The sequence below is a fragment of the Manis javanica genome, chromosome 17 (genome assembly GCF_040802235.1).
Source record: "Manis javanica isolate MJ-LG chromosome 17, MJ_LKY, whole genome shotgun sequence".
In the NCBI taxonomy this organism is placed as follows: Eukaryota; Metazoa; Chordata; class Mammalia; order Pholidota; family Manidae; genus Manis; species Manis javanica.
This window is the reverse complement of record NC_133172.1, coordinates 60582835-60609912: the sequence shown is the minus strand read 5'-3', so window position 1 is coordinate 60609912 and position 27078 is coordinate 60582835. Positions and strand designations below refer to the sequence as shown.

Sequence of the window (27078 nt, the reverse complement as noted above, 5' to 3'; positions counted from 1 at the left end):
GTTCACGGAGGCAGGGACATGAAGGGCTGGGAAGGATAGTGACAGCCTGGTCCAGTCCTTTGGTAGTTTGGAGGGTAGGGACACTTCTGATTACACACCAAGTTCTCATACGTTTATTTTGGAATTGTGAGGGAATTTAAACCTTACCCCCCCCTCCGGGAAAGCCCCTTGCCCTCTCCCACTGGCCAGCCTCGTGACTGGGGTCCCCTGCGACCCTGGCCGCCCAGGGCCCCGGCCCGGGGCTCGTGACTCCTCCCCCTTACCGGCCGTGCCCATGTTATTGGAAGTGCCTCTGCTCTCCTTGCCGTGCTCTGCCACGTTCTTGGAGTCACCGTCTGCAGAAAGACCGGGGCTCTGTCAGGGCAGCTGCGTAGTGGCTCACCAGCCACTGCCGAATTAAGTCCACATACTTCAGCCTGGCCTGGGGCCCCGGGCCTGTTTCTCTCCTTCTCCCCAGAAGGAGGTCATCCTCCACCCCCGGCAGCCTGTGCCCCTCTGTGCCATGGACCCACTGCCCTGCCTGCATCCTGGGCTGCCCCCTGCTCACTGTACAGGCCAGCTGCTGCCAGCCTCAGGATTCTCACTCTTGCTCTGCTCTGCCCACTACGTCTTATGCTTCAGGCTGAACTTATATGCCCCCTCCTCAGGAAGCCTTCCTTGGCATGCTAGTCTAAGGTGTCCTTTTCATAATGTCCTGTATTTGACTTCAACTGTCCTGGTCACTATTATCATTGAATAAACCGCTTGGACTCGTGAATGTTTGAATTTCCTGCTGGGTATTAGTTGTATGATGGCAGGGACTGGGTCTGCCATGTTCACTAATACAGCCCCAATCTCAGCACAGAATGAACGGTAGTGCTTGGTAAATATGTGCTGTAAATGCTTCATAAAGATGGATGGGTGGATGGATGGGTAGATGGATGGATGCATGGATGGGGGCGGGTAGATGGATGGGTGGGTGGGTGGATAGAAGGATGGCATCCACCATATTTCCAGTTCCCTAAATGAAAGTAGGATGGACTTAAGCACTTCCTGTCCCAGGTTCTGACATCTAACATGAAGCCATGTTTTCCCCCGAGCGTCTCTTTGGCTCACACCTCTCCTGCCCACCATCAGACAGCAAGCATGGCTTCTACTCCATTTCCTAAATTTCCTACCCCTAGTTCCCCTTTAGTCCCTGAGGCTTCCCTGAGCTGCTGCCTCAGCCCCAGCCTGTAGCCTTAAATGGCTCTTGCCCATGTGAGAAGCAACCCCGGGGGACTGCTCAGGCTGGGGGAGAGATTTCCACGGCAGACGCATCTGCTCAGCCCACCGCCTCCCCCCCAAGGGCCATCTGAGGGCACGAGCAATTTCCCTTCGCAGCAGCTCAGACTGTGGTTCTCACAACAGTGGAAAGTATTTAATTTTCCTCCTTCACTCAGGAAATCCTCACTGCCTTGTTTAGTACTCTCTGCAAAGAAAGAGTAGTTTCTTCTCTTACCAGGGTATTCTTTGTAAAATTTGTGTCGTAGTAATCGCACGTCTAGAAAACAAGTGAGAGGATTAAATTCTTTTCAGAGAGTTTATAAGCCAAGACTATTTTCATAATAATTATTTGTGTGTTCCACTCTCATTCTCGTCTAAGCATACAGTGGAATATTCCAGGGGCTACATGATGTGTAATATCACAGCTGCTCAAAAGCAGAAGCAGATATGAGAATCCAGTTCTCTTTGCTTACATATTATAGAAAATTGCAAAAATGTAGAACAATGCCAGCCTTCTATTTTTGTGTGGGAAAATGCAGCTCCTTTTTTAAGAAAAATGTTTCTTCTATTTAGTACACAGTGATTTTATCATTATGTATTAAATTTTAAATACATAATGAGTTAATCATTGTCATAAAGGTTTCTAATGTCTCAGCCCTAGTTCCTAATAATGTAAACATCCTAGTCACACAGAGGAGTTCCCTGTGGGGTCCTCAATATTTTTTGGGTGTAAAGGAGTCCTGAGACCAAAACATCTGGGAACCACACTGTCTTAACGGTGAGCCAAAGCAGAATTTGAACATATTGTTCAGCACATACCATTGCAAAACATGTTCATGTGGGGAGTAAATGGTGCTTTTTTGAGTCTGTTCAAAGGGACTTGAAAGTCATCACTGCAAGTGACAAAGCCACTTGAGTGAGTCTTCATTCCACCCCTTTGGGAAGATCATCCTGGGACAGAGGGTCCTGCTCCTCCCGGAGATGGAGTTATTGCAATTCAAAATGTTTCCAAACTCCAGTATAATTACCAACAATTATTGCTAAGTGACAGCCCCATGGGGACAAGGCTAGGGAGAATTTCACTTCCATTTGCATCTGGTATGCTTACATCATTTCTGTGGGAAGGGGAAAACATGCACATGCACGCACACAAGCACCCCCACCCCCACATGTACACACGGGCTTTGCGGCCAGCGGCCAGCTGGGGATTCCCACTCTGCTCCTCATCAGCTTTGTGCGCCGTCTGGGCAAGCTCCTGAACTCAAGCCCTCCCTCTTCCGTAGTCAGATGACACTGGCGTACCTTCCTGGAGGACCTAATGTGCATGAGGTCCTGCTCTAAGCACTTTCCAGGTGTCCTCTCACTCCACCTCCTACCGGCCCCTGAGCAATTCCTATTGAGACCTTCACCAGCTCCATTTTACAGATGAAGAAACTGAGGCTGAGAAAGGTGAGGTTCCTGCCCAAGGTCACTTGGGAAGAAAGTGGCAAGATCCAAACCATTTGGTGGCTCTGGGCCCACATTCTTAACCACATGTGATGCTGCCTTCCAGGGAGACTCTCCTGCAGGCTTGCCATGTTGTGTAGAGCCCCTATGAGGCACTCCGTCAGCAGAGGTCAGCGTGGGCACAGCCGTCTGACTGTGCTCACCTCCAGCCTTCTTGGCACTGGTTGGCAGTTCAAGGGTAACCTGGGTTTGCAGGTCATATAACTGAGTAGCAAGACCAGGAGACGAGAAAGGCAGAGTAGCTCCAGGCCTTTCTAGTTAGGAAGATGACATTAGAGCCTCGAGGACTTGGAACTTGCCCCTCAGCTCTCTTCGGAAAAGACTGTTCCTTCCATCCTTCAGAAGGTCCCCACAGGCCGGCCTGCCCCAGGGCTTTGCGTCGGAAGGACCGCACATCCCAGCCACTTACAGCGTGACTTGGCGTCTAGGGACAAACAGTGATACAAACAGTGGAGGTGCTGCTCTGTGCTTGTGAGGTGCCAGGCATGGTCAGCATAGAGTCCTCAGTCCATGAAGGAGCTTGCCTATTAGTAGCCCATTTTACAGATAAGAAAAATGAGGCCCCAGAAGTTAGGCTATTTGCCACATGCTGCACTGGAGCCCAGCTGTCCAGCCTCAGAACCCACTTATCACCCCCAACAGCAAGTGGAATGTAGGGGAAACCACAGGGAGGCCTAGTTGATTCAAAACGTGTGGTAGACAACTATTCAAAGTTCAGAATTCCAGGACTAGGCCTCTTGAGAGAGTTCTAGTGTCCCCTAGCTGTATGATTTGTGATGACAATGATGCTAAATGTATGACCGATTTAATGTCTATGTCTTTCTTGAAACACTTCACGGAAATAAATTCTCAAATCAGAAAAATAAAATGCTTTTGGCTGATGACGCATCCTGATGTCTCCTTGTGGCCACAGGGGCGCTGTAATAGCCTCGTCTTGACTGAGGCTGTTGGGCTCAGCTCTCAGATGAAGAGGCAGAGAAGGGGAGCCAGGCCCTTGAGCGTGTGGTTGCCAAGTCCCAACGCGCTCATCTTTGGCGAGGCGCAGCTGCACCACCCGAGGTTCCGGACTCTTCACCTGCCACAATTCTTCCCACCTGTCACCTTCACACCTTGCATGAGGCACACGTGGGCTCTAGGCATCACCAGCGGTCCTGCTCTGTGGCCCTTGACCTCCTTGGACGACCATGAACATAAAGTGACAATCTCATGTCCTTCATCAGTCTAATAATTGCCTTCCTCTCCAAGGACAGTCTGGTGAAGTCACACTGGATGGTCCTAGCAGAGATCCTGGGGAGCTAAGGGCTATCAGGCAATTCAAAAAATAAATATAAGGATGCTTATAAAATATCTGATGTTGAGTGAGCACCTATTATTGCCTGGCTCTGCCATGAGGGCTTTACATGTAGGGTTTAAATTAATCCCCAAAACTGCATGGAATGGCCCCATTTTGCAGATGAGAAACTGAGACTCAGAGAGGTGTGCAAGTGACCCCAAGGCCAGCCAGCTAGGAGGGGGCAGAGCTGGGGTGTGCCAACTCGAGGGTCTGTGTCACTGCAGGTGGGGCGGGGAAAGGGTGGGAGACTCTGAAGAAGGCGCAGGGTGGCAGGACCTCCGGCCAGGCTCGGGCTGTGGTTTTCGCTGGTGGGGTCCAACCTTCCATGTGGGTACCGGGGGCGTGGGGCCGGGGCAGGGAGCAAGAGCAGGCCTTGGGCGCCCCACTCACCTGCCTGCTGGCGCTGCCTGACGCACTGCCCGTGGTTGGGGATGCCCTCAGCCACGTTGCCTGGGCTCAGGATGTGGCACTTGTAGCCCGAGGGGCAGAGGAGTGGCTCTGCCCCGTCCTCTGTGGTGCTGCAGGCCTCTGCTGTGGGAGGGGCATACGTCGGTGAGCCAGCGAGCACCTCTCATCAGTGCCCAGCTCCCAGGCTATGGCTTGGGCCCCCAAGGGGATGCATACACACACACATGTACACACACACACACACACAGGGCAGCCCAAAGTCACAGGATCCCAAACATGCCCTCACGTGCCTAGTGACATGCATGCACACATGTTCACCCACACACCCCAAAACAAATGCTCATGCTTACAGCCACATATGCACACCCACAAATCCTGCCCATGCTCACACAAGTCCTGGCATGCACATTACAGACTCATATCAAAGCCACATGCACCATGCATTCATACGCATTTCCTGATGCACACACATATGCACATAGGACATGCACACATTTGCACCTTCCCATGAGTCCTAAAACACACATCAACACTCACACCTATAGTCACATGCCTTTGCACGCACAGAAGTATTCAGACTTGGCCCCAAGGACAGCCTCACAGCAGCCACACACAGCTTCACACCCTAATGGGCAGTCACACACACCAGTGGGCACCCTTACCCCCTACAGTTCTCTGGGCTACTGGCCTGCCTGTCCTTCCTCTCAGAAACTGCTCTCCACCCACCCTGGAGGGAAACTCATCATCAGAGAGCAATGAAGCCCTTGTTATGATTTTAGGGACCTGGAAACCAACCCAAGTCACTTCCCTCTCCTGGGAAGGAGGCCCCAGGCCTAGGGAAAGCCAACCCCTGTGCTGTCCTGGCAGTCTGAGAGCCTGGCCCAGCCCCAGCCGTCACCCTTCTGGGTTGGGGTGGGAGTATCAGCAGCCTGAGTATTTGAAAACAGGATCAGAGGCAGCCTTGGCTCTCAGTGTCCTGGTGGCAGGCTGGGAAGGAGGGATCCCGCCTCTGACATCAGGTCGGGCTCCTCCCTGTAGGTACCTTGCAATACCTCCTCAGGGCCATCCAGAAGCCAGCCGTTGCCACCCAGCCATCGAGGTTTCGGCTGCACTAGCCAGTCTAAAACTAACAAAATAATACATAGTTAAATCAAGACCTGCCTCAGGCAGCTGAGAAACGCCCCAGCCCCTGGAGGTCAGTGAGTCTGTACTTGATGACACACAGATACGTCTGCCCGGTCCTTTTAGTAACAGAGCTGTTGAGTTTCGACAAGGCACTGGGTGGCCAAGCTGGAGACCACATTTCCCAGCCTCCCTTGCAGATAGGTGTGGCCATGTGACTGTCTCTCTCTGTTTCCCTCTTCCCGCTGGGAGCCACTTTGACTAGAGAGCAGCAGGCTGGAAGGTCCCTGGATGACTGTGGCGCAGAGCCCCCTACCTGCCAGGGACCACCTGTCTACTCAGGCCTATTAACCTGCAGTGGCATGAACAGCTAATAGGCTGGGCCTCTTGGATCACAGGTCTTTTTGTTACAACAGCATAGCTTGTTTTCTGACCAATATATTTTTAACAGAAGAGTGACCCATGCAATAGACTGCAAGGTCTTCAAAAACTAAAAGCAAGGGTTGAAAGCCCAAATGCCTTCAGGTGGCAAATAGGTCCATAAATGGGAAAAGCGGGCCAGATGGGACCATGGCAACCCGGAGTGTGTTCCTGCCTCAGTGGCTCAGCTGCTGATCAGCTCTGGCCTGGCATTCCCAGTGTTCCTGGAGCCTCTAGGTATTTTTTTAAAAAGACACTTTAAGTCTATATTTAAAAATAAATACTCTCCTGATTGTTAAATGTTGGCCGTTAATCTTTAAAAATTTCAAGCACTTGGGAGATCAAGCACTCTGGGATCCCATGTGTTTCTGATCTCTGCTTTAGTTTGACTCCAAAACAGGATAACAATAAACAGGCTGATGTACTCTCTAGCGGCTTTGAAAGTACAGAGGGGGGTATTAGTAAAAATTGCAGTTAGCTTTTTCTGTAAAAGTGTATGAGGTCCTTATAAGGTGGTTGCTCACAATGGGCACGTGGAAACAGCACTTAAGCCACCAGCAGCTTGCAATGTCTGGACTAAAGGGTTGACATAACTGTCACCCTGCAATATTCTGGTTCTTCCCTCCTTCTTCCTACCACCTCAGACCACATTATAAAGATGTTTTCAATGCTATTTTTTACCAAATAGGAAATGTATTAATATTTACTATTTGTCTTCTCATTTGCCTTGATCAAAGGCTTCTGAAGAGCAGGGAAGTATACATAACTTGCTGTATATGTTGCACTACTGAAAGTTGCTCCAGACCTTCCCTTAATTTTCAGACCCCTATGGACCTGGAGGTCCAGGGTCTCACTGCTCTGTTTCTTCACTAGGACTTTCTGGAATTACCTGATAAATAAACTCCCTGAAAAAGGGACCACATCTGGACAAAGATCTGAAGAGGTGAGGGAGTAAGCTGTGTGGGTGTCTGCAAGAAGGATGTTCCAGCAGTGAGCGAGCCACATATGGCCCAGGTGACAGAGCTGGGGCCCCAGATCCCTGCTCTCGGGGCCTAAGGCCGTGGACACTTCTACACAGTCAGAAGGCTGGATCAAAACTCGAACTGTGCCAGCTCTGTGACCTTGGGCAAGCAGCTCTGCTTGTCTGAGCTTCAGTGTCTTCAGATGCAAAATAGGGCTGAGAATCTTTCCATTCCTGGGGCTCAGTGAGCATTTAATGAGACGATGTATGGAAAGACTATTGGGAATGTCACGGACAGTTGCACAGTTTGTGCACTGCTCAAAAGCACCTGGCCAAAGTGGCAAAAGAGGCTAGAATCCCTATGCCCTGTTGCAATCCAAAGGAGCACCATTTTGACACCCCCCCCACCCGGAGGGGACTACCTTCTGTGCCTTTTCCACCAGGAGGGGGCGCCATTTTGTCTTTCTTACGAAAGGTCTTGTAGGAGCCAGCCTGGCAGGGCATACCTGCCAGTCCCTAGAACAGAGGCCCTGCCCAAACACATGGCAGACTGCAATAATGAGCATTATTAAGGGTGCTGAGTCCCATGTCATCGCTATGACCTCACCCCAAAGCAAACAAAGTGTGGTTATTCATTCTTGCTTCGCCTTGGAAGGAGGGATTAGGGCGACTGTCTCAGAGCCACCCTCAGCAGCTAAGGTCTATGGGAACCATAAGCCTCTCACTGAAGGGTGCAGTCCACGCAGGCTGATGCTACCTGAAGGCTCAGCTGCAAGCAGAACCGAGAGTGGTGGAAACGTCATTGCCCCTTTCTACCCAAAGGTGCACATTCCAGCACCTTTCTCCACCCAGGGGAGGTAGCTGCCCATGCCCCCCTCAGTGCCCCCCTCAGTGCCCCCCACAGGCTTCCCTTCCCTTCCTTCTCAATCCTTCTCTCCAGGAGGGATCTTAAACTCCTTCCCTTCAAAGATAACTGTTTCAAAGACACTCACATTAAGACTCAACAAACATCCTACTCATCATCTGCTCCTAGCTGGATGCCATGCTGAGCACCTCCCAATGTTCAGGCTCCTCCCAGAGCTGCACACCCTCACTTCAGTCCTGTCCTACAGGTGGGGGACTTAAGGACGCGACCCCCTAGTCGGTGGATTTGAACCCGGGAGTCTGCAGCCCCTGCCTCTCTGGATTGCTAAGGTCCCAGGTCTCCAACTCAAATGCTCCCAAGGCCAGGCATCACGAGTGAAGGGGACCTAGTTGGGTGGGTGGAAAACGGGAGGACTCCACCGCCATCTAAGGATACCTCCAGTATGGTGGTCCAAGGAATGCATTCCAGGATTTTTAAGAAAAGCTGGAAATCTGTTTTTTTTCTGAGGAGTCTCCCTCAGCTCCGTAGCAGGGGCATTTCCCTGGGGTGAGTGTTTCCTGGATGGTGGGCTCCCTGGGGGCAGTGGCGGCGCACACAGTGGAGCTCAGTGCGCCCAGCTGGACGCCTGCTCCGGAGCCGCTAGGTCCCATTCCGCAGGTGGCCCGGTGTGGCCCCGCGGGCAGGGCAGGGCGGTTCCCCAGGAGCCCTCCGCCCCCCGCCCGCCTGGCCCTACCTGGCGGGGGCGGCACGGCCTCCAGGCAGGCGTAGGCACAGCCGTTGTAGCAGCAGCGCCGGTGGCGCGGGCACTCGGAGTCAGCCTGGCAGCGCGCCACCTGGCAGGCGCCGGGGGGCAGCGAGCGCGGGGGCGGCGGGCAGCGGTCGGCGCGGGGCTGCAGGGCGGCTGCCCCCTCGGCCTGCGGGGAGAGCCAGCGTCAGCCGAGCGGGGCGCCCACCGCGCAGCCGGCCCAGCTCGCAAGCTGAGGAACAGCCCCAAACTGAAATGCCCGCGCCCATCCACAGCAGAAAGGGTGAAGGGATCTGGAGAGCCGTTGTGCGGGAAGCGTCTGGCCCAGTGTGTGCACGTGTGCGCGCACATGTGTGTACGGAGAAAAGGGGCCTGTATGTGCACCTGTATGGCTATACGCAAACGCGCACAGATGCGCACACGTCTATTACTATACAGACGTATTTCTTATAATCCACATGTTCACGTAGTGCTTTGAGAACTGGCAAGCCACACAACAGAATGGGCAAATTCACACAACTTGGATAAATCTCAGGGACAAAATAGTGAGGGACAGAAAAATCAAGCTCACAAGAGAACACAGTGTGATTCCGTGTATATTTTTAGTCCACACACTACCAAAGCTGATGTCTGTGGTGAGAAGTCAGGAGAGTGGTCGCCTCTTGGGGGTGGGCACAGTGCCCGGGGACCTGTGTGTGCAGGTTGTCCCTGTTGCACTTTTTGATACGGGTGCTGGTTATGTGGGGGGTGTTCACTTTGTGGGGATTCATGGAACCGGACACATGATTTTCCCACTTTTTGATATTATGTTTTAATAAAAATTTGACACTAAGTTGTAGTACTCAGCATAGAGGAAATATGGGCATAAACCAATTAAATAAGCATTAGGGAGGTGGGGTTGGGAGAGTTTGTCACACCAGGTCACCCACCCTGGGTCCCTCTGACACCAGGCCCCATCCATGCTGGGAACACTGCTCTGCTTTTGAATTTGAAAGTAGTGTATGGGGAGGGGCGGGTCTTTCACATCCCTACACACACACATACACACAGACACACACACACATGCACACAGAGTCAGCTATAAAGTAGGTTCATCGGGAGAAAGCACATGGCTTGGCCTCCCTCCTGGCCTATACCTAAACTGCTCCTGTCATCTAATTTCCTATTTACACCCCCTACCCACACCACTTGCACACCTATACAGACTTCACAATCCTCCCCCCTTGTACTGTCCAAAAAAAATACTGCTTGTCTGCAGACTGGAGTAGCATGCAGCCATTAAAACCTGCTCTTAGCCTGCTTGTGAATGATTACCAGGATATCATGGTTCATGAAGAAAGCAAAGGTTCAGAACAGTTTGCATACTATGCACTTAACTGTGTTTTAGAATGCACGTTAGGACACACATGTCATATATCTATATTTGTATAGGCCTAGAACATTTTTGGAAGGGTACACAAAGAATACATGAACTGTTATCAAAGATTGCCTTTGGAAAGAAGAATTAGGTTTTGAAGCCAAGGGAGATTTCATTATACATTCTTTTGCACTGGTTCAATGTTTTTCTTTCAATTTAAAGAAAACAATTAAAAATTTTAAAACAGAAGTACTTACGAAGAATTTTTAACAACAGAAAAAACACCTATGATACATATGTTCATTAGTTTAAAAAACTCCATGTGCTGTTCACAATGCCCTGTAGGGGGCGTCAGGCTACCAAGCACAGGTCCCCACCGGGCTCGTCTTGGAATGGGTAGAATCGCAATCATCAGTGTTTTCGCTCCCTCCCAGGGAGCCCCAGGGGCTAAGGCTGGTGCAGGACGGGGGAGGAAGCAGTGACCACGTGGGGCGGGGACAGCCAGGGGCGATGAGGTTCCTGGCCTCACCCGGCTCCCCGCAGAGAATTCATCTTTTCCCCCTTATATATATATATAGGTCACTTGATTTGTGAAATGTAAAACTGAACATAAAGCCAACATTTGGCAGATAAGGAAACAAAGGCTTCGGGAGACGGTGGTTCACCCCCAAAACAAAGAGGAGACCAGAGCACGGCTCTTCAAACTCGTGGTTCAGACTTCGCCATCCCCTGCTCAGCCTGGCCCCTCTAATTCCTGCAGCATCACGCATAATTTTCAAGTGCAAACAGGAGCCATAATCCCCTACTTTTCTTCACGAAATTGGCCCCATGTTGTGCCCACTCCCCTCCATTTTAATCCTAATCGAATGCGACAGCTGCCCCTGTAGCCTTCAAAGCTGATGCAGAATGCCGCATGCGTAGTGGGAGGGAATCCGTGGCTTTTCCGCCCAGCCTGTTTTTACATTAAGCCTCATTTATGAAATTTTGTGGAACCTGGAGTTAAGAACTGAGACATTTTTTGCCCACCTCCTGAGGCAGGAGTTAGTGGGACACAGGCAGATAGAACTCGTGGCCCCTGGGAACTAAGAGCTGGGCTTCACAGTAAACAGAAAACCATTCCCGGGAAAATTCAGCCTGGAATCCCCATCTCGGGGCTGGTAGCAACTCCAAGCCAATCATGGGGGTTTCTTCCTTCAAAGAGCTCCAATCTCGCCGAGCCATTCGAAAATACTCTTAAGTAGATAGACGCCCCGCCTTGATTGATTACGCCCTGTGCAAATGAGCATTGTACTTTCAGCCAGTCAGGAGTGAGTTGTAATGTCATTAGTTCAGTTGCCTATGAGGTCCACAGGGCTTGGACTTCCTCCTTCCAGAAGTTTATGAACTCCTAGACCCAACCAACAGCATCGGCTCTTGTAGCCCCTCCTGGCTGGCAGGATATTTTTCCTTTTGGTTCCTCATTAAAAGCTTTGCTTGGTGCTCTGTACTCTTGTCTGCGGGCTTCATTCTTCATTGCCTCTGAGACATGACCCTGGGAAGTGCAGCATCTCAGCCAGTAACACTTCAACACCCCCCAGTCCCGTGACTTCCTAAAGGCAGCCCCCCACAGGGTGTAGAGAGAGATCCGTTTTAAATGCACCACTGCTCTGCAAGGAAAGCTCAAATGTCATTTCTCAGAATTTGGAGAGAACAGAGACAAGCACCTGAGACATCAAATCTCCCAAGTTATTTATCATGTGACCAAAACAACAGATGGTCATGAATGATAAAGAACTGATTTCACCGAAGCCCAGATTAGAGGATTAAATGTTTTGAAAAATATTTCATGTCATGCACGATGATGCTCAAAGAGGCTTCTAAAAAAGGATGTTTCCTGGAGTTCTGAGAAAGAACTGATGTTTATCAAAGAAATAAATGGATCACCCTTCAGTGGCATCCCACCTGGCTGAGGGCAAAGTGTTAAAGGCCAAAGTTCTTGGCCTGAAGGTCAGACCCAAGCTGGCTGCCTCCACCCCCAGCCCTTGCACTTACCTGATTCCTCCCACTGGCCTCCCCCTTGCTCATTCCTATCTACCCAGACTGGCCTCTCTGAAGTTTCTGGAACATGACAGCTGGTCCCACCTCTGGGCCTTTGCACAGATTGTGCCTCCCACCTGAAATGCTGGCCTGGCTCAGCCCACACGTTCTTCAGGTCTCCACTCACATATGCCCTGATCCTGTGCCCCTAGGCCCCTAGGCCCTTCTCTTGGTTTTTGTGGCTGTGGGGTAAAATTGCAATTTTTCCAGAATCTCTCACCTGGTCTTAGTCCATTTCCATATCAATAATCCCCTGCAGCCTCTGGGGAGAGAAGCTGTTCTCTCCTCCCCCATGTTGCATAATTGGTCTGGTGCCTGTCAGTTAACAGGTTCCACCTCACAGAGTTCCTTCCAGAAGGGGTGGGCAGAGAGGCAAGTGCACTTTGGGTGGGGAGAGACCGGGGAGTGAGAACAGCAGCTAGCGGGACAGATGAAGCCGGGCCTCTTGGGAGCAAAGAACGGGTTTCTCCCAATCTAGCTTTTCCCTTGACTGATTTTGGTCACACCAGATTATTTGCCTGGGGACAGGAAAACACTTCCCCCAGAGCTACAGTGGCCCTGCCTCCAAAACATGAATTGGAGTCAGTGGCCTCGATTCCTGAAGGTTTGCGAAGACACCTTACTCCTCCTAGCCTTGGAGCCTTCCCCTGCTGTGCCCTCCGCTCAGAACTTCCCCCACCTCTTTGCCCAGCTGATCCATCCTCTAAGGACAGAGGGACCAGGGCCCATGACCTCATCCACAGCAGGGGCAGAATTGAGCAGGAATTTTCCCCAGCCTTAGGAATTACACAGCTCTGAGTTGGCACCTTATAGCTGTGATCGTGTTAGGCAGAAACATAGATATGAACAGGTGAAGGGAGAATAAGGCCAGTAAAGCCCCCTAAAAGGGACTCAGAGGGTTAACCAGATAAAATTAGCCAGAAAAGACTTACTGAGTCAATGACTTAATCAGGTGAAGCTCCGAAGGCCAAGAGCAACTCAGAATGTCTGGCTAGTCCCCAGATAAAGAAAAGTACCTGAGTCTTCATTGCATCAATTAGGTCAGGCCATTGTAAAATTTACTTTAGCCTGCTAAAAGGCCCAGCCTATTATTTAATTTAACCTCTATGCTGTTTTTTCCTCTTCTTCCTGCTCTTTCATCAAGTAACTTTGTAACAGGGCAGGAGACAGACCTCCGAAGTGTAAGTGTAAATAAACCTATGTGGACAAAGAATGCCAGGATCCCGACCTATGTCGTCACCTAAATAACCCTATTCTTAAGACAAAATTCCAAAGGAATTATAAGTCACCTGTCTACATCATGCTTTATGCTGACTCCTAACTAAAAAGCCCTATAAAACTCCAGACCCTTGGGGCGCCTCTTCTCTGAGGCAGCCCACACTCCCCTTTCTTCAGGTGTGCACCTTTTTGCCTTAAATAAACTTGTCACTGCTCAACCTGTAATGTTCTGTGCCTGCATGTTTCCAGTGGTGTCTTTGTTACTTTGTGATTTCCTTCTATCCTCCAGACTTATGCTCAAGTTTCACTCTGTCTCTGTCCTATTTCCTGTAAGTAGGGAGGGGTTGCAGGGAGCTTTGATTTGGGGTTACAAGTTCCCATCACCTGGGTGACCTGGACAGAACTGCAGCTATATGATCACGCTCGTTAGTAGCTGGCCTGAAAATCTCCTTTCTTTGCCTCTGGGAAGTTCTCAGAACACAATCGCACTCCATGCAGTGCTCTGTGGCTCCCCGTAATCCTGGGGTAATAGGGACTCAGTTCCCACACCATGTAGATCCAAGTGGACACCGGACACCAGGTGACAGTGGCTTAAGGAGTTGGCAGGGGATGTGCCCCATGCCGAGCAGCAGTTCAATGAGCTTCCCTTATCTCTCTGTTCTTCCTTGCTCTCTGCCGCCTGCAAGCAGCCATCACTCCCTGCTACGCGCCGCACTTGAAGGAATTCCTTCCTCACCTCGCACTTTGACTTCCCTGACTCTCCAAACCGAATTGCTCCCCAACAATCCCACGGGAAAATCAAGGACTTACCTGAGCCTCCATTTTTCTCATGTGCAAAATGGCACCAAAGTCCTGCCTGCTGCAGGCATTTGGGAGGGAACGAGGCCACCCCAGCACCCCTGGCAGTGCGACTGCTTGTATTGTTACTATTTTCCTGTTGCTGACACACTGGCCTTCCCAGCCCCTGGTCCTGTAGCCAGGGATCCATCACATTCTGTTCAGCACACTTCTTCATCCCTCCCGGGCTTACTTTCTTCTCCCTCCTCCCTGCCGTCCACTCACTCAAAGAGGATGATTTGGGTTTGCTGGGGAGGCAGCTACAAAAGAAACTAAGAGGAGGCCTGATCCATAATAACGTCAGGGCAGGCAGCATCTATTAAGCTCTTAGTGTGTACTGTGTGCCAGTGCTATGCTAGGTCCTCGCATACTGAATCCCACTGAATCCTCAGCATGACCCTCTGAGGCCACTGCTGTTATTAACCTACTTTACTGATGAGGAAACTGAGGCACAGAAACATTAAAGGCACTTGCCCAAGGTCACACAGCTGGCAAGCAGCAGAAGCAGGATTCAAACCTGACTGACTGTTTCTGTCCTGGGAGTCTGGGTCAGGGAGCTGCTTCCCAGCCCTGCCTCCTGCCGCTTCAGCTCGGGGCCCCTCCGTTTCCCACAGTCCTGCCTCCTGCCCGCCTGTGGACCTGGTCCTACACCTGCCCCTCCAGGTACATGCTCTGGAGAGAACTCATCCCCGCTCACACCCTCTGGAACCCCAGCCAACCTGCCCTTCACTGTCACTCAGACAAAACTAGAATGGTGGCATGTCAGATCCCTGGCAAATGTGGCAGCTCACCCCAGACTGACAGTATCTTTCATGGAATTTCCAGAGCAATCTGTGATTTCCATTTTTTATCATCCTTCCCACTAAGGGACTGTAGGGCAAGTCCATTTCCAAACAGCTGCTGAACATACGTTTATGGTACAACTTAGGCAAGAACTTGCCAGTTTTGCGTGCTTACTTGGATAAAAATTACTCCCTTAAGGTTTTTGACCTGGTGGCTTTTTTTTTCATTCCTCAGGGAGGTATTTTTGGAAGCCTCTATAGGTTTGCAAAGCCATTGCGCTGCTGATACCCTAAGGAAGGAGGCTAGGGAAGCGTTACTTCTGGGCTCCTTCGGTGCGAAGCCCAGTTCTGCCAGTCCCAGCCTGGATTCCACTGGAGCCAATGGCCTGGATGTCAAACCAAAGAAAGCCGGGTAAATGAATAATGGCACATCTGCTCCTGGAAACACTAGAGAAGCCTTCAAAAAAAGGACACAGATCTGCCGTATTAACACAATCACCGCATATTGTTCAATGGAATACACGAGGTACAAAAGAGTATAGATAAGCCAAACAATTCCATGCATTGTATGATTCCATTTATATGAAGTGTCCAGCATAGGCAGATCCATAGAGGCATAAGCAGATTGGTGCTGCGGGGGGCGCTGGTGCAGGGATGCGGGGAGGGACTGTCAGTGGGGGCAGGGCTTCCTTTTGAGGTGGTGGATGTGTTTTAGAACTAGATAGGGTGGTAGTTGCACAATACTGTGAATGTAATAAATGCCTCTGAATTGTGCACTTTAAAATGGTTAATTTTATATTATGTGAAGTTCATCTCAATAAAAAAATATTTAAACAATATGAATAACATACCATCAAGAAAAAAATGTGCACTGAGTATAACTGCTTCGTGAAAAGTCGAGGCACGCATACACCAAACATCAGCAGAACTTACGTCTCAGAGGAAGAATTTAGATCATTTTTTATGTATTTATAACTTTCTGTATTGTCTGAATTTCTTTTTCAGTACAGGTTATTTTATAATCAGGAACAAAAAAATTAAAACATTTCCATTTAAGGAAAAGGAATCTAATCTCCCAAGCTGCCCCACTTTACCCATATCCCTCTCCGGGTGCTTCCCACCCCTTCATTCTGCGTGTAAGAGCTTTACCCTTCTTCGGAATGTTCCAGTGATTTAACAGCCAGACCAATAAAAGTGCCCCCCAGGACTGGTTTGCTCAGTGCAGGAAGAATTTTCCTCTGAGCATTACTTGCTCTTCCTTTGAAATTTGGACGTCAGAGACCTAAAAATAAGTCTCTCCTTGGAACAAAGGGAGTAAAGGTCAGTGTGGGTTGATGAATGCCATTTCCTGATGGCCGGGACCTCAGCACTAGGCTCTGGGGCAGAATTTGGTGCATGGTCAATGGGACTTCCTCGCAGAGGTGCTTAAAAACCCGGGACCTCACTCTAGGGACAGCCCCACTTCAGAGCACCCCGAGAGCAAGGCTGCCAGCTCCACTGACTCCTCCAGATGACGGGCACCGAGCACTGCCACGCACCTGGAAGGCTTTGGGAACTTTCCATCCCTTCTGTCCTGTTCTGGAAGGTTTTAACCTCATTTATTCATTCATTTAATGGTAAACTCGTAGTTCCCAGGCCGAAAACATGCCAGGCACTGGGCTGAATCACAAGACATTGTCCCTGCCTTCACATGGCTCATCTTTGGGACAAGTGACAAACACTAACTCATCAACACACAGATCAAAGCAAATAAATGGGCTTTTTTTTGGTCATCTGCAAAAGTAGTTAATAAAAAATTAAACAAAGTCACAAGATAAAAATAAATCATGCAGATAACAATGATGGAGCTAAATGCTATGAAGGAGAGGTCAGGATGGTTATAGAAATGCTTTAGGGGACTCCACATCGTGGTCAGGGAAGGGCCCTCTGAGGAGGAGGCCTCAAAGTTGAGAGTCAGGGCAGGAGGAAGCACTCTGAGTGGCCTCCTGGGGTGCTGGGGATGCAGGGGGACCACCGTCCCTTCCCCCGGCTGCACAGATGCCGCGCACCTTCAGAATCCCTGAGGTCACTTTGGTTGCTGCTTTGTGTGTGCGTGTGTGGTAAAACATATACGTAACATTAAGGTTTGCTATTTTAACCATTTTAAAGTGTATAATTCTGTGGCATTCATTAAATTCACGAATCTTGTGCAACCACCACCTCTATCGAAAATGCTGACATTACCCCAAACAGAAACTCTGATCTCATCTGTCAGTTCTTCCTTATTCCCTGCCCCTAGCCCCTTGGCAACTCTAATCTGCTTTCTTTCTCTATGAATTTGCCTATTCTGGACATTTCATACAAATAAATGATACCATCTGTGGCCTTCAGTGTCTGGCTTCTGTCACTCGGCATGTTTTCAGGGCTCGTCCACACTGTGGCATGTGGCAGGACAGCTCCCTTTTTCGTGGCTGAGTAATATTCCCCTGCAGGGCTAGGCCCCATGTTGTTCATCCCTTCTTAGCATTTGGACATCTGGGAATTGCGACTACTTTCCCTCTGCCTCCCCTGGATGCTTCTTCCCTTATTCATTTTTTTTTTTACAATATTTTTTTATTATTAAGGTAACATTGATATACACTCTTACGAAGGTTTCACAAGAAAAACAATGTGGTTATTACATTCACTCTTATTTTCAAGTTCCCCCCATAACCCATTGCAGTCACTGTCCATCAATGTAGTAAGATGCCACGGAGTCGCTATTTGTCTTCTTTGAGCCACACTGTCTCCCCCGTGACCACACACACACCATGTACGCCAATCATGATACCCCACAATCCCCTTCTCTCTCCCTCCCCACCTGCCCTCCTCCACCCCTCTCCTTTGGTAACCACTAGTCCCTTCTTGGAGTCTGTGAGTCTGCTGTTATTTTCTTCCTTCAGTTTTGCTTCATTGTTATACTCCACAAATGAGGGAAATCACTTGGTATTTGTCTTTCTCTGCCTGACTTATTTCACTGAGCATAATACCCTCTAGCTCTATTCATACTGTTGCAGATGGTAGGATTTGTTTTCTTCTTATGCCTGAATAATATTCCATTGTGTATATGTACCACATCTTCTTTATCCATTCATCTACTGATGGAGACTTAGATTGCTTCCATATCTTGGCTATTGTAAATAGTGCAGTGATAAACATAGGGGTGCATATGTCTTTCTGAATCTGAGAAGTTGTTTTCTTCGGGTAAATTCCTAGGAGTGCAATTCCCGGGTCAAATGGCATTTCTACTTTTAGTTTTTTGAGGAACCTCCATACTACTTTCCACAATGGTTGAACTAGTTTACATTCCCACAAGCAGTGTAGGAGGGTTCCCCTTTCTCCGCATCCTTGCCAGCATTTGTTGTTCCTAGTCTTTTTTATGTTTGCCATCCTAACTGGTGTGAGGTGATATCTCATTGTGGTTTTAATTTGCATTTCCCTGATAATAAGCAATGTGGAGGATCCTTTCAGGTGCCTGTTGGCCATCTGAACTTCTTTGGAGAAGTGTCTGTTCACATCCTCTGCCCCTCCTTATTCATTTACACCTGGAATTAATTTCAGGACTGGAACCCTGGGGTGGTGGGGGAAGCCAGGCCCAGAAAACAGGAAGTGATTCGCTCAAGGTCATCCCCAAAGCCACACTATTCATCTGCTTTTCCTTCCTTCCACCTACCTGTCAGCCAGCCGGCTTAACCCCCATTCTTAAGATGTCTCTGAGTGCCTGTGAGGTGCCAGGCTCTGTGCAAGGTCCTAGCTTCTGGCCAAGCCTGCAGTCGGGTCACTCCACTTGGACCAGCCACTTCCCCTCTCTAGCCCCCAGGCAGGACCTGCGGCCTTGGCCATGAACAGTCCAGGGCCCCCTGAGCAGCCCCTGTACCTCTAGATGGAGGTGTCTCAGTGGCCCTGCTGATGGGGTCCTGCAGGGTGGAATCTCGCATCTTACAAGGAGCAAGCAGGGTCCCCAGGACTCCAGTGTGGTGACAGCTTCCCCCGTCCTGGCCAGAAGGGCCTCGCCTGGGAGCTGTCCACCCTCAGGCTCGCTGGTTCCAAGTAGCAGAGGCTGACTGTGCTCCCAGCAGCGGACTGGATGAGGGTCTTACAGCTGCTGTAACAAAACACCACAAACTAGGGGCCTTCAGACAACAGGAACAGGTTGGCTCACAGCTTTGGAGGCCAGAGTCAGAAATCAAGCTGTCAGCGGGGCTGGTTCCTCCTGGAAGCTGAGGGGGAATCCGTCTGCTGCCTCCCTCCCGGCTTCTGGGGGCGGCCAGCAAACCCGGCTGATCCTTGGCTGCAGACACCCCCTCCCGGCTCTCTGCCCTTGGTCTCCCTCTACATCTCTGGGTCTGTGTCTCTTCTCTTCTTATAAGTTCACCAGCCATAGTGGATGTAGGGCCCACCTTACTCCAGTATCTCCTCATTTCAATTAGTTACATCTACAGTGACCCTATTTCTAAATAAGATCACATTTACAGGTACCAGGGGTTAGGATTTGAACATAACATTTTTGGGGGCGACAAAATTAAACACACAACACGGACCTGACACTAGAATTTTAAGGCAGGGAGTATTCTCAGAAGGGGTCCAGGAAGCTCTAGCAGGGGTGGGGGGAGTAAGGCGGGGAAGGGGTGGGGGTCCTCCAAGGAGCGTGAATACACAGGGGACCTGCTCAAACCCAAGAGAACCTCTGGGAATCTACAGAATGCTCTTGGGAGGTGCCCAGCCAAGGAGGAGGAAGCCAGGGCCGCTGTCCTTCTCACACAGTAAATACTCAGTGAAGAATTGTTTTCTTGTGCTTCATCTCATGCCAGGAAAGAAAAACCAAAAACCCCAGCTCCGCAGAACTGGCAGAGCGACCCAAATGGCCACTGGGTGATCCACAAGGGCTCCGCCTCTGTGTTATCCAGCCTTGTAAATATTTGGTTCTGGGTTTGTGTTTTTGTTTTTTTTGTCTTGAACAGTGCCCACGTAGAGAAGGTGGCTCTGTGCCAGGCCCAGAGCTGAAAACTCTCTGCGGTCTTCACACCGACTGCAAAGAGAGTACTGCTGTTTCCCATCCTGTAGATGGGGAAACTGAGGCTCGGGGAGGAGAAGCCTGCTCATGACGAGCTCCTATGGGCCTCCGTGGGAACAGGAGGCCGTGTCTTCCCCTGGGGCACTGGGTCTGAGCCCTGGCGGTAAGCCGACCACTGCGCTCAGGCAATCCCCTGGGCCCCCTCCACCCACTGGGCCGAGGGTAGGGCTCTGAGAGGGTGTGAGGGGGACCTGGTGCAGGGGGGCTCTCCCGGAGCCGCCTCGGCCGGTTCCCACCATGCACAGGGGAGTTCAAGGTACCAGTCCCAGGATGCCGATGAGGAGCTGGGAGGAGGGGAGCCACCCCCACTCAGCGTGTGCCGCTCCTGCCACCCAGATGCTGCACAGGGAGAAGAGCAAGGGGCAGCGAGCCGTCAGGAAGTGGTCCATCTCTCCAAGGAGCGCTCCCTTCCTTCCTCTTTACTATAAATTATGTACTTGTAAGTTTACATGATTGAATGTTTAGCAAGGGCTCTGTTTACCTCTTGGGAGTGAGTACCTGCTGGCTCCAGGGCACTGCCGGGCACCGGGCCTCTCCTCACCCCGACCTGCCCCGCAGCCCCCCGAGAGTCAGGGCCAAGGCCCAAGGTCTGACTCAGCTTGGGGACACGGGAAAGTCTCTGAGTGTGGGGGCTGCTTCCTGTTAGTTCTAAATCTCCCCTTTCCCCCACTGACGTGTGCATGGAAGTTAAAATCATAAGCACAAGGGCTCTGGAGGCCATCTGGTCCTCTGCCTTCATTTCCTAGGTAATGACCCGAGGCCCAGGGAGGGGCAGCGAGTGACCCAGGGGCTACGCAGCTCATTAGAGATGCTGCTGTGACGAATTCCTGGGCCTGGAGCCCTGCCCAGCCTCCCTATTCTCTGAGCCGCAGGGCCACAGCCTGGCTTTCCCCTGGGGCCTGCTCTGAGTGGGTTCTCGGCCCAAACCTCCTCTGCAGCCAGGCGCTGGGAGGGAAGCAGAGGCTGCTGATGGCCAGGGAGGGTCGCAGCCCAGCCAGGGGCAAACACGAAGCACTCATGTCCTGACACATGGTGGCTAGAGGCAGTTTGGTTTCTGAAGCCCACCCAGATCTGTGTTTTAAAAGAGACTCCTTCTCACCCAGCCCTAACCCCCACTCTTGAACATTGTCCCCAACTCTCCAGCCTCCCCATTCCTCCCAGTGAGATGTCACGGAGTCTGCTCCTATGACAGCTGACATACTGGGAAACCCTCTGTGGTCCTAGAACCAAAGTGCTATGTCCCCTGGGGCACGGAGTTGTCCTGCTGGACCAGCAAAGAACAGGGAGCAGTGGAATGCGGGTAGGATCTCCCTCTCTCCCTGTACTGCCCCATCGGGAGCTCCCAGGTGCACTGTTTCTAACTCTGCACCTCCGCCCGCATTGAGTCTTTTTCCCACAATGTCTTCCTTCCTTCTAATTCTTAGCAATTCAAGACCTAGTCAGGTCTCACTGCTCCAGGAAGCCTTCTGTGACTGCACTATCTCATGTGAGCTCCCCCTCCTCCAAACACCTACCACTCACCACTACTTTTCCATTCCCAGTAGCCTCCACCTCATCTGTGGAACATGAGTCCAGGAGGCTGAGATTAGCCTCAGTACAGTTTCATGCACCCCCACTGTGCCTGGGGTCATTAAACATTTCCCTCTCCCACTTCTCTATTGGGAAAACTCCTATTCATCCTTCAAAGCCCCAGGTTGAATGCCCCCAACCCTGGAAAATTCTCCCTGACTCTCCTGGGACAAAGCTGCACATGTTCTTCTGTGCTTTCATTGTATTTTCCTGTAATTCACCATTAAGAATGTACTGGTGTGGTACATGCACACAATGGAATATTATTAAGCCATAAAAAGAAAAGAAATTCTGCCATTTGCAATATGAGTAGATCTAGAGGGTATTATGCTCAGTGAAATAAGTCAGGCAGAGAAAGACAAATACCATATGATCTCACTTATTTGTGGACTGAAACAAAGGAAAGCAGAATGAACCAAACAGCAGCAGACTCACAGACACTGCGAAGTGACTCGTGGTTGCCAAGGGGGAGAGGTTGGAGCCGGTGGGGGGAGGGAAGGGGGATAAAGGGCACAATACTTAGCAATCACAATATAAGTTGGTCACAGGGATGGTAGTACAGCACGGAGAATATAGTCAGTGATTCTGAGACATCTTCCTATGTTGACAGAGAGTAACCGCTCTAGACGGGGTGAGGATTTAATAATATGGGTAATGTTGAACCACTGTTGTACATTTGAAACCTATATAGGATTATGTATCAATGATACTTCAATTTTTTTTCAAAAGAATGTCTTGGACACCAACTTAGTGGCAGGTACGAGGCAGGGCAGCAGGAGCACAGCGGCAACTGAGCAGCATCGTCTGTGCGCTGAGGAACCTCTACCCCACCTGGCGTGGCGAGCACCTACTAATTTCAGTTATTTAATTAAAAGCCAGCAAGTTGCACTGAGCTCTTGCTTGGCGTGTAGGGGCTTTGTGCATCCTGAGTCATTTAATCCCGAGAGCCCGTGTTCCCTCCCGGAGCCCTCGGTGCCCCACGTGTGAGGAGGACCTAAAACCCCACCCTCACCACACCACCCTCTCCTGGCTCCCGTCCTGTTTTCTTTCTCTTCTTGGCACTTGTCACCAAACACACTCCGTTTCCTTTTATTCTCACTCCCCACCTCCGCGGCTGCAGTGTGCGCCCCCTGAGGAAGGGAGCTGATGTCTGCCTCCCCACAGCTTGGGGCAGTGCCTGGCAAGCAGGGTCGATCAAGCACGCTTGTTAAAAAGAACACATCACGCTGTCTTTTGCAGATGAGATCGCTGGTGCTCAGAGATGTCAAACAACTTGCCTGAAGTTGCACAGCTGGTGAGCAGCAGAGCCTGGATTCAAACCTGGACACCTGGCTTCAGGCCGCATGCCTCTGGCCACTCACTAAGTTGTACCCTTCGTGCTGTCATCACATGTCACCCAGCAGCCTGCCTGACTTAATCTCTGTCACCCTAGAGAGCAGGAGCTGGTGTCCCCATCTTGTACCCACTGGACCCCACACCGCACGTAGCCCAGAGAGCTTTCCTCTAAATGTTTACTGAATAAGCAAATAACCACATGAATAATTACACTTCATAAACACTTGGCTATTGATTGTTGAGACGTAAAACTCAGCTTTAAGTCCTTGGACTCTTAAATCGGGTGCTGTTTGTCAGGAGAAAGTATACTCTCGTAGGCAAAAGCATCTCGCTACCCCCCTGCACACATTTGCACGCCGTGTGCTTTTTCACCAACAGGCAAGGAGCCTTCTGAGGGCAGTGAAACCCCTCTGCCCACCACCCAGCTTTGGGACACCCAGAAAGGAAGACGTCTGGGGGGGCGGGGGATGCACACAGCATACACAGTGCCTGGGGGCCGCCCGTCTCCTCCCAGCCTCCCAGCCCAGGCACTTACGTGGGACTTCTCGGCCAACTTTGCGTGTAGTGCCCGTTTCCAGATGTTCTTGGCAGAACCGGCTTCGGGGAGAAGCAGCAGGAAGTACAGAGCCCAGAGGACCTTCCTTCCGTCTCTGCCCATCCTGCAGCTGGTAACAGGCATTTCCTCCCAGATGTTCAGAGAGGAGGGGCCCTCTTACCGGGTGGGTCCTGTAAGTGGGGCGAGACCGTCTGCCAGGCGGCCTCGGCTCCACTCAGCCGATCCCTCAGGTCATGCGTCTGCGCCCAGCACATGCCCCCACCGCACCCCACCCCCGATGGTGGCCAGCCCGCCCCATTATTTTTAGCTTGTCCTATAACATCTGGCCCCAGAAACTCCAACCAAGACGTCCGCAGCCCAGGCGGTCAGATGGCAGGAGGAGGGGGCACTGGGCTTGCTTGGAGACGTGGCTGGGAGTGGCCCTGCCACACTGGGAAAAGGAGCACTTCCTTGCAGGCTGGGGTGATGCCCCCAACCCGGGAGGTGTGCCAGCTCAGGGGGCTGGGAGACCTGGCCAGCGGTGGGCGGACACGCAGGGGAACCAGCCCAGTGGGACAGGGCGGCTAGGGGCTCGCCGCTGTGACCTCATCCGCCTCTTGAGCTGGGCTGACAAACTGCCCATAAAAGCTTGTTTGGAAGATGCAGCCGAGTGGGGATTGGCTGAACACCCAGCCGTGGGGAGAGGACGCACACCCTTGAACCCCGGGAGCTCCTCTCCTGTGTAGGCATGTGGACAGTTACATCGTGTGCTGGGAGAGTTCACTGACTGTGCCCGTGAAGTGTTCCATACACACGGAAGTGTGCTGTGAATGGGTGTGCTTCATACAGGCACGGAATGCACCGGGTTCAAACTATATTCTGTGCCTGTTCTCAGCAACCCCGGGACAGGCAGGACTTTGACGCCCATTTTACAGATAACGAATCTGAGGCACAGTACTTGCCTGAAGTCAGGCAGCAGGTAGCAGGCACCAGGTGAGGTGGAAGGGACCGCAGCTCCAGTCCTAGACACCCCTGGGCCACGTCCGGATTCAGCCTCTGTGTCTGTGTGATGCAGGGAAAGCCTCCCAGGCTAGAGAGAGATTGAACCCCAGACTACATGGCCCAGGGCTTGGCACACAACAGGCGCTCAGTACATGTTCTTCAATTGAGATGTCAGGTCCACAGAAGCATTTGCACCACAGGGACCTAGGTGTCACTCTGTGACCCATCAGTTAGCTTCTTGCAAACTTATAAAAACGACCCTCTCAAGTCCTCAGGAAGAGAGGGGGGCTCCTCAGGAAGCAGGGAGGGGCTGTAAGTTCCCCACGGGAGGAGGAGAGCTCTGAGAGCAGTAATAAACACGAGCAGCCCTGCCCGGGACCAGCTGCTTTCCTTTGATCAGAGGCGGGCAGGATCCTGGCCTGACAGACAGGCTGGACGCCCCCAGTGGGGGCCAGGGGGGGCCGGCCAGGGCCTGGGGCCTGTCACGGCTTCAGGGCCAGCAACTCCTCCCGGGCCCTTGCTAAGCCCAGAACTTCATGTTCCAAGGGTTGGAGACCCATCCAGCTTATCTGAGCTCCGGCAACCCGGACCTGCTCCCACACTTAGTGGGCTGTCCCCCTGGCCCGCACCAACCCAAGAGTGAGGCTGCCAGCAGAGTCATGGGCAAGGTCTCCCCTATAAAGCCTTGAGGCTGGCCAGGCCTTTTATCTCCTTTTGAGCAAGGGGCCTGCTGGGGTCTGACAGCAGCTGCCTGCCAAAGGCTCTCTCCCTCCCAAAGAGGGAAAATATCTCCTTTAAAAATATAAAGGGCTCAAGAGCTTAGAGGCCTTATTATAAGGAGCAGAGGACAGAGCTCACCATTACAGGGTCTAGGAAGAAATCCTGCCCACCACCCCTGATGAAACCCCCAACCTGGCCACTGAGGCTTCAGATTTCTTCCCCCAGAGACAGAATACTTTCTTTCATAGTAATCAGGTCAGGCAAATAAATGCTCCAGGCAGGGGGACAGGGTAGCATTAATCCATGCTTCATACTAAAATGTGAATGACTTCCAGCAGAGAGAAACATACTGGCATAATAAGGAGGAGAAGTGTGCATTCACTCATTTATCCAAACATTTGAGTACCTACTATGTGCCAGGCCTGGGGTAACAAGAAGAGTAAACCCAGGCCCAGCCCCTGCCCTTATGGGGCTTACCACCAGGTAGATGAATCAGATATTAATCAAATAGTGATTTTAATAAACACTAAGATGGCACTTTTCAGTGTCTGGCATGGTTTCCAGTGCTTTAAAACTTTCATTCATTTAGTCTATTGTAACTCTTTAAGGTAGGTACTGTGATCATTCTTTAAAGATAAAGAAATTGAGTCTCTTGGGCCCTAGTCAGGGTGCCTGCAGACGGCCCTGGGCCCAAATACTGCTGTGTGACCTCAGGCAAGCCTTCATGCTCTCTGAGCCAGGAAGCCAGAGGACTAAGTGGAGGGTGTAGATGGAATGGAGAAGGCCCTCAAGTTGACAATGGGCCTTCCGAACAGCCCCACCCTGCCCTGCTCCAGGCTGTGAATGGAAACAGATGTCGTCTGGGCCGCCTGTTCCTGGAGAGACAGACCCTGACCTCAGCTCACCCGCCGCCTGTACCGCCCTCCACTCACTGTCCGTCTGTCCCCTGAGCACTCAATGATGCCCTCTCAGTCAGGGGACTCCCAGCTTCTCTCTCTGACTCCAAGGAGCCTGCCCACCTTCTCCCCCCTGACCAGAGGGACAGGCCCGGGGCCAGAACCCCAGGAATCCCTCCCATGCTTCCTTTTGCCGTTTGGCATTGCTGTGGGGAGAGGGGTCCCCTTTCAAACAGTAGGACTCCATGAAGCCACGGTGCACAGCAGAAAGGTCAGGGCTGAAGGCTGGCCTGGCCCTCCGCCCACTTCTCCCCAGCTGAGACCGACACCTTGCTAGCCGACTGAGCGCCCCTCTAGCTGCTGGGCTAAGCCTTTGCTGGGCTTCTCTTATTTTTTTCCCGTAAGACTAGGACCCCCAAAGTAAGGTTTTCAATGTGGCCACTTGTTTTTGTTTCTCCCCCAAAAGCGAATTTGATTGGGAAACCCCCACTCCCGCCCCGTGTCCCACCTCTCAGGCAGGAAGCCCGACTATGGCCCTGTCAGCACAAGCAGGACAATAGCCCAGCCCTTCTCAGCCTGGCTGCTCATTCTTTAGCGTCCACCTCGGCAGGCGGTTTCAACCACACCCACACCCAGGTCTAGCCCAGACCAAATAAATCAGAACTGGGATGAATGACATCAGAGCTGGCTGTTTCCAGAATCTCCCATCTGGTTCTAATGAGAAGCCAGGGCCAGGCCCCCTGGCGGATGGCCTCTCCCTGACCGTCCCCAAGCCCAGACCTGCAGGGGCCTGTGCCTCCACACACCCTCCTGCCTCCCCCACTGCCGCACACTGGCCTTCCCATGGTGTGCCCTGGGCACACTTTGCCACAAGGCCTTTGCATGTGCTGTTCCCTCTCACTGAGGCTCTGCCCTGTCTTCTTTGCTGAGTATACTTGTTAAGGCTTCCTCACATCTCAGCTCTCAGAAGCATTCCCAGCTCTGGGGACCAGCTTGTTCCCCTAGAGCAGACGTTCATGGCCCCGTGTCCCTCTGCTTGACGGGACCCATGTAA

At 51.5% G+C, this 27078-nt stretch overlaps 1 protein-coding gene across 1 annotated transcript; it reads right to left on the bottom strand.

Moving 5' to 3' along the window:
• Nucleotides 1-277: 277 nt before the first annotated feature.
• WFDC1 (WAP four-disulfide core domain 1) lies at nucleotides 278-23735 on the bottom strand. Its single transcript, XM_036993964.2, is given in 7 exon segments — nucleotides 278-303; nucleotides 306-335; nucleotides 1481-1522; nucleotides 4475-4615; nucleotides 5535-5618; nucleotides 8594-8774; nucleotides 23407-23735. Coding segments are annotated over 7 exon segments (648 nt in total). The 5' UTR covers nucleotides 23551-23735.
• Between the last annotated feature and the right edge of the window lie 3343 nt (nucleotides 23736-27078).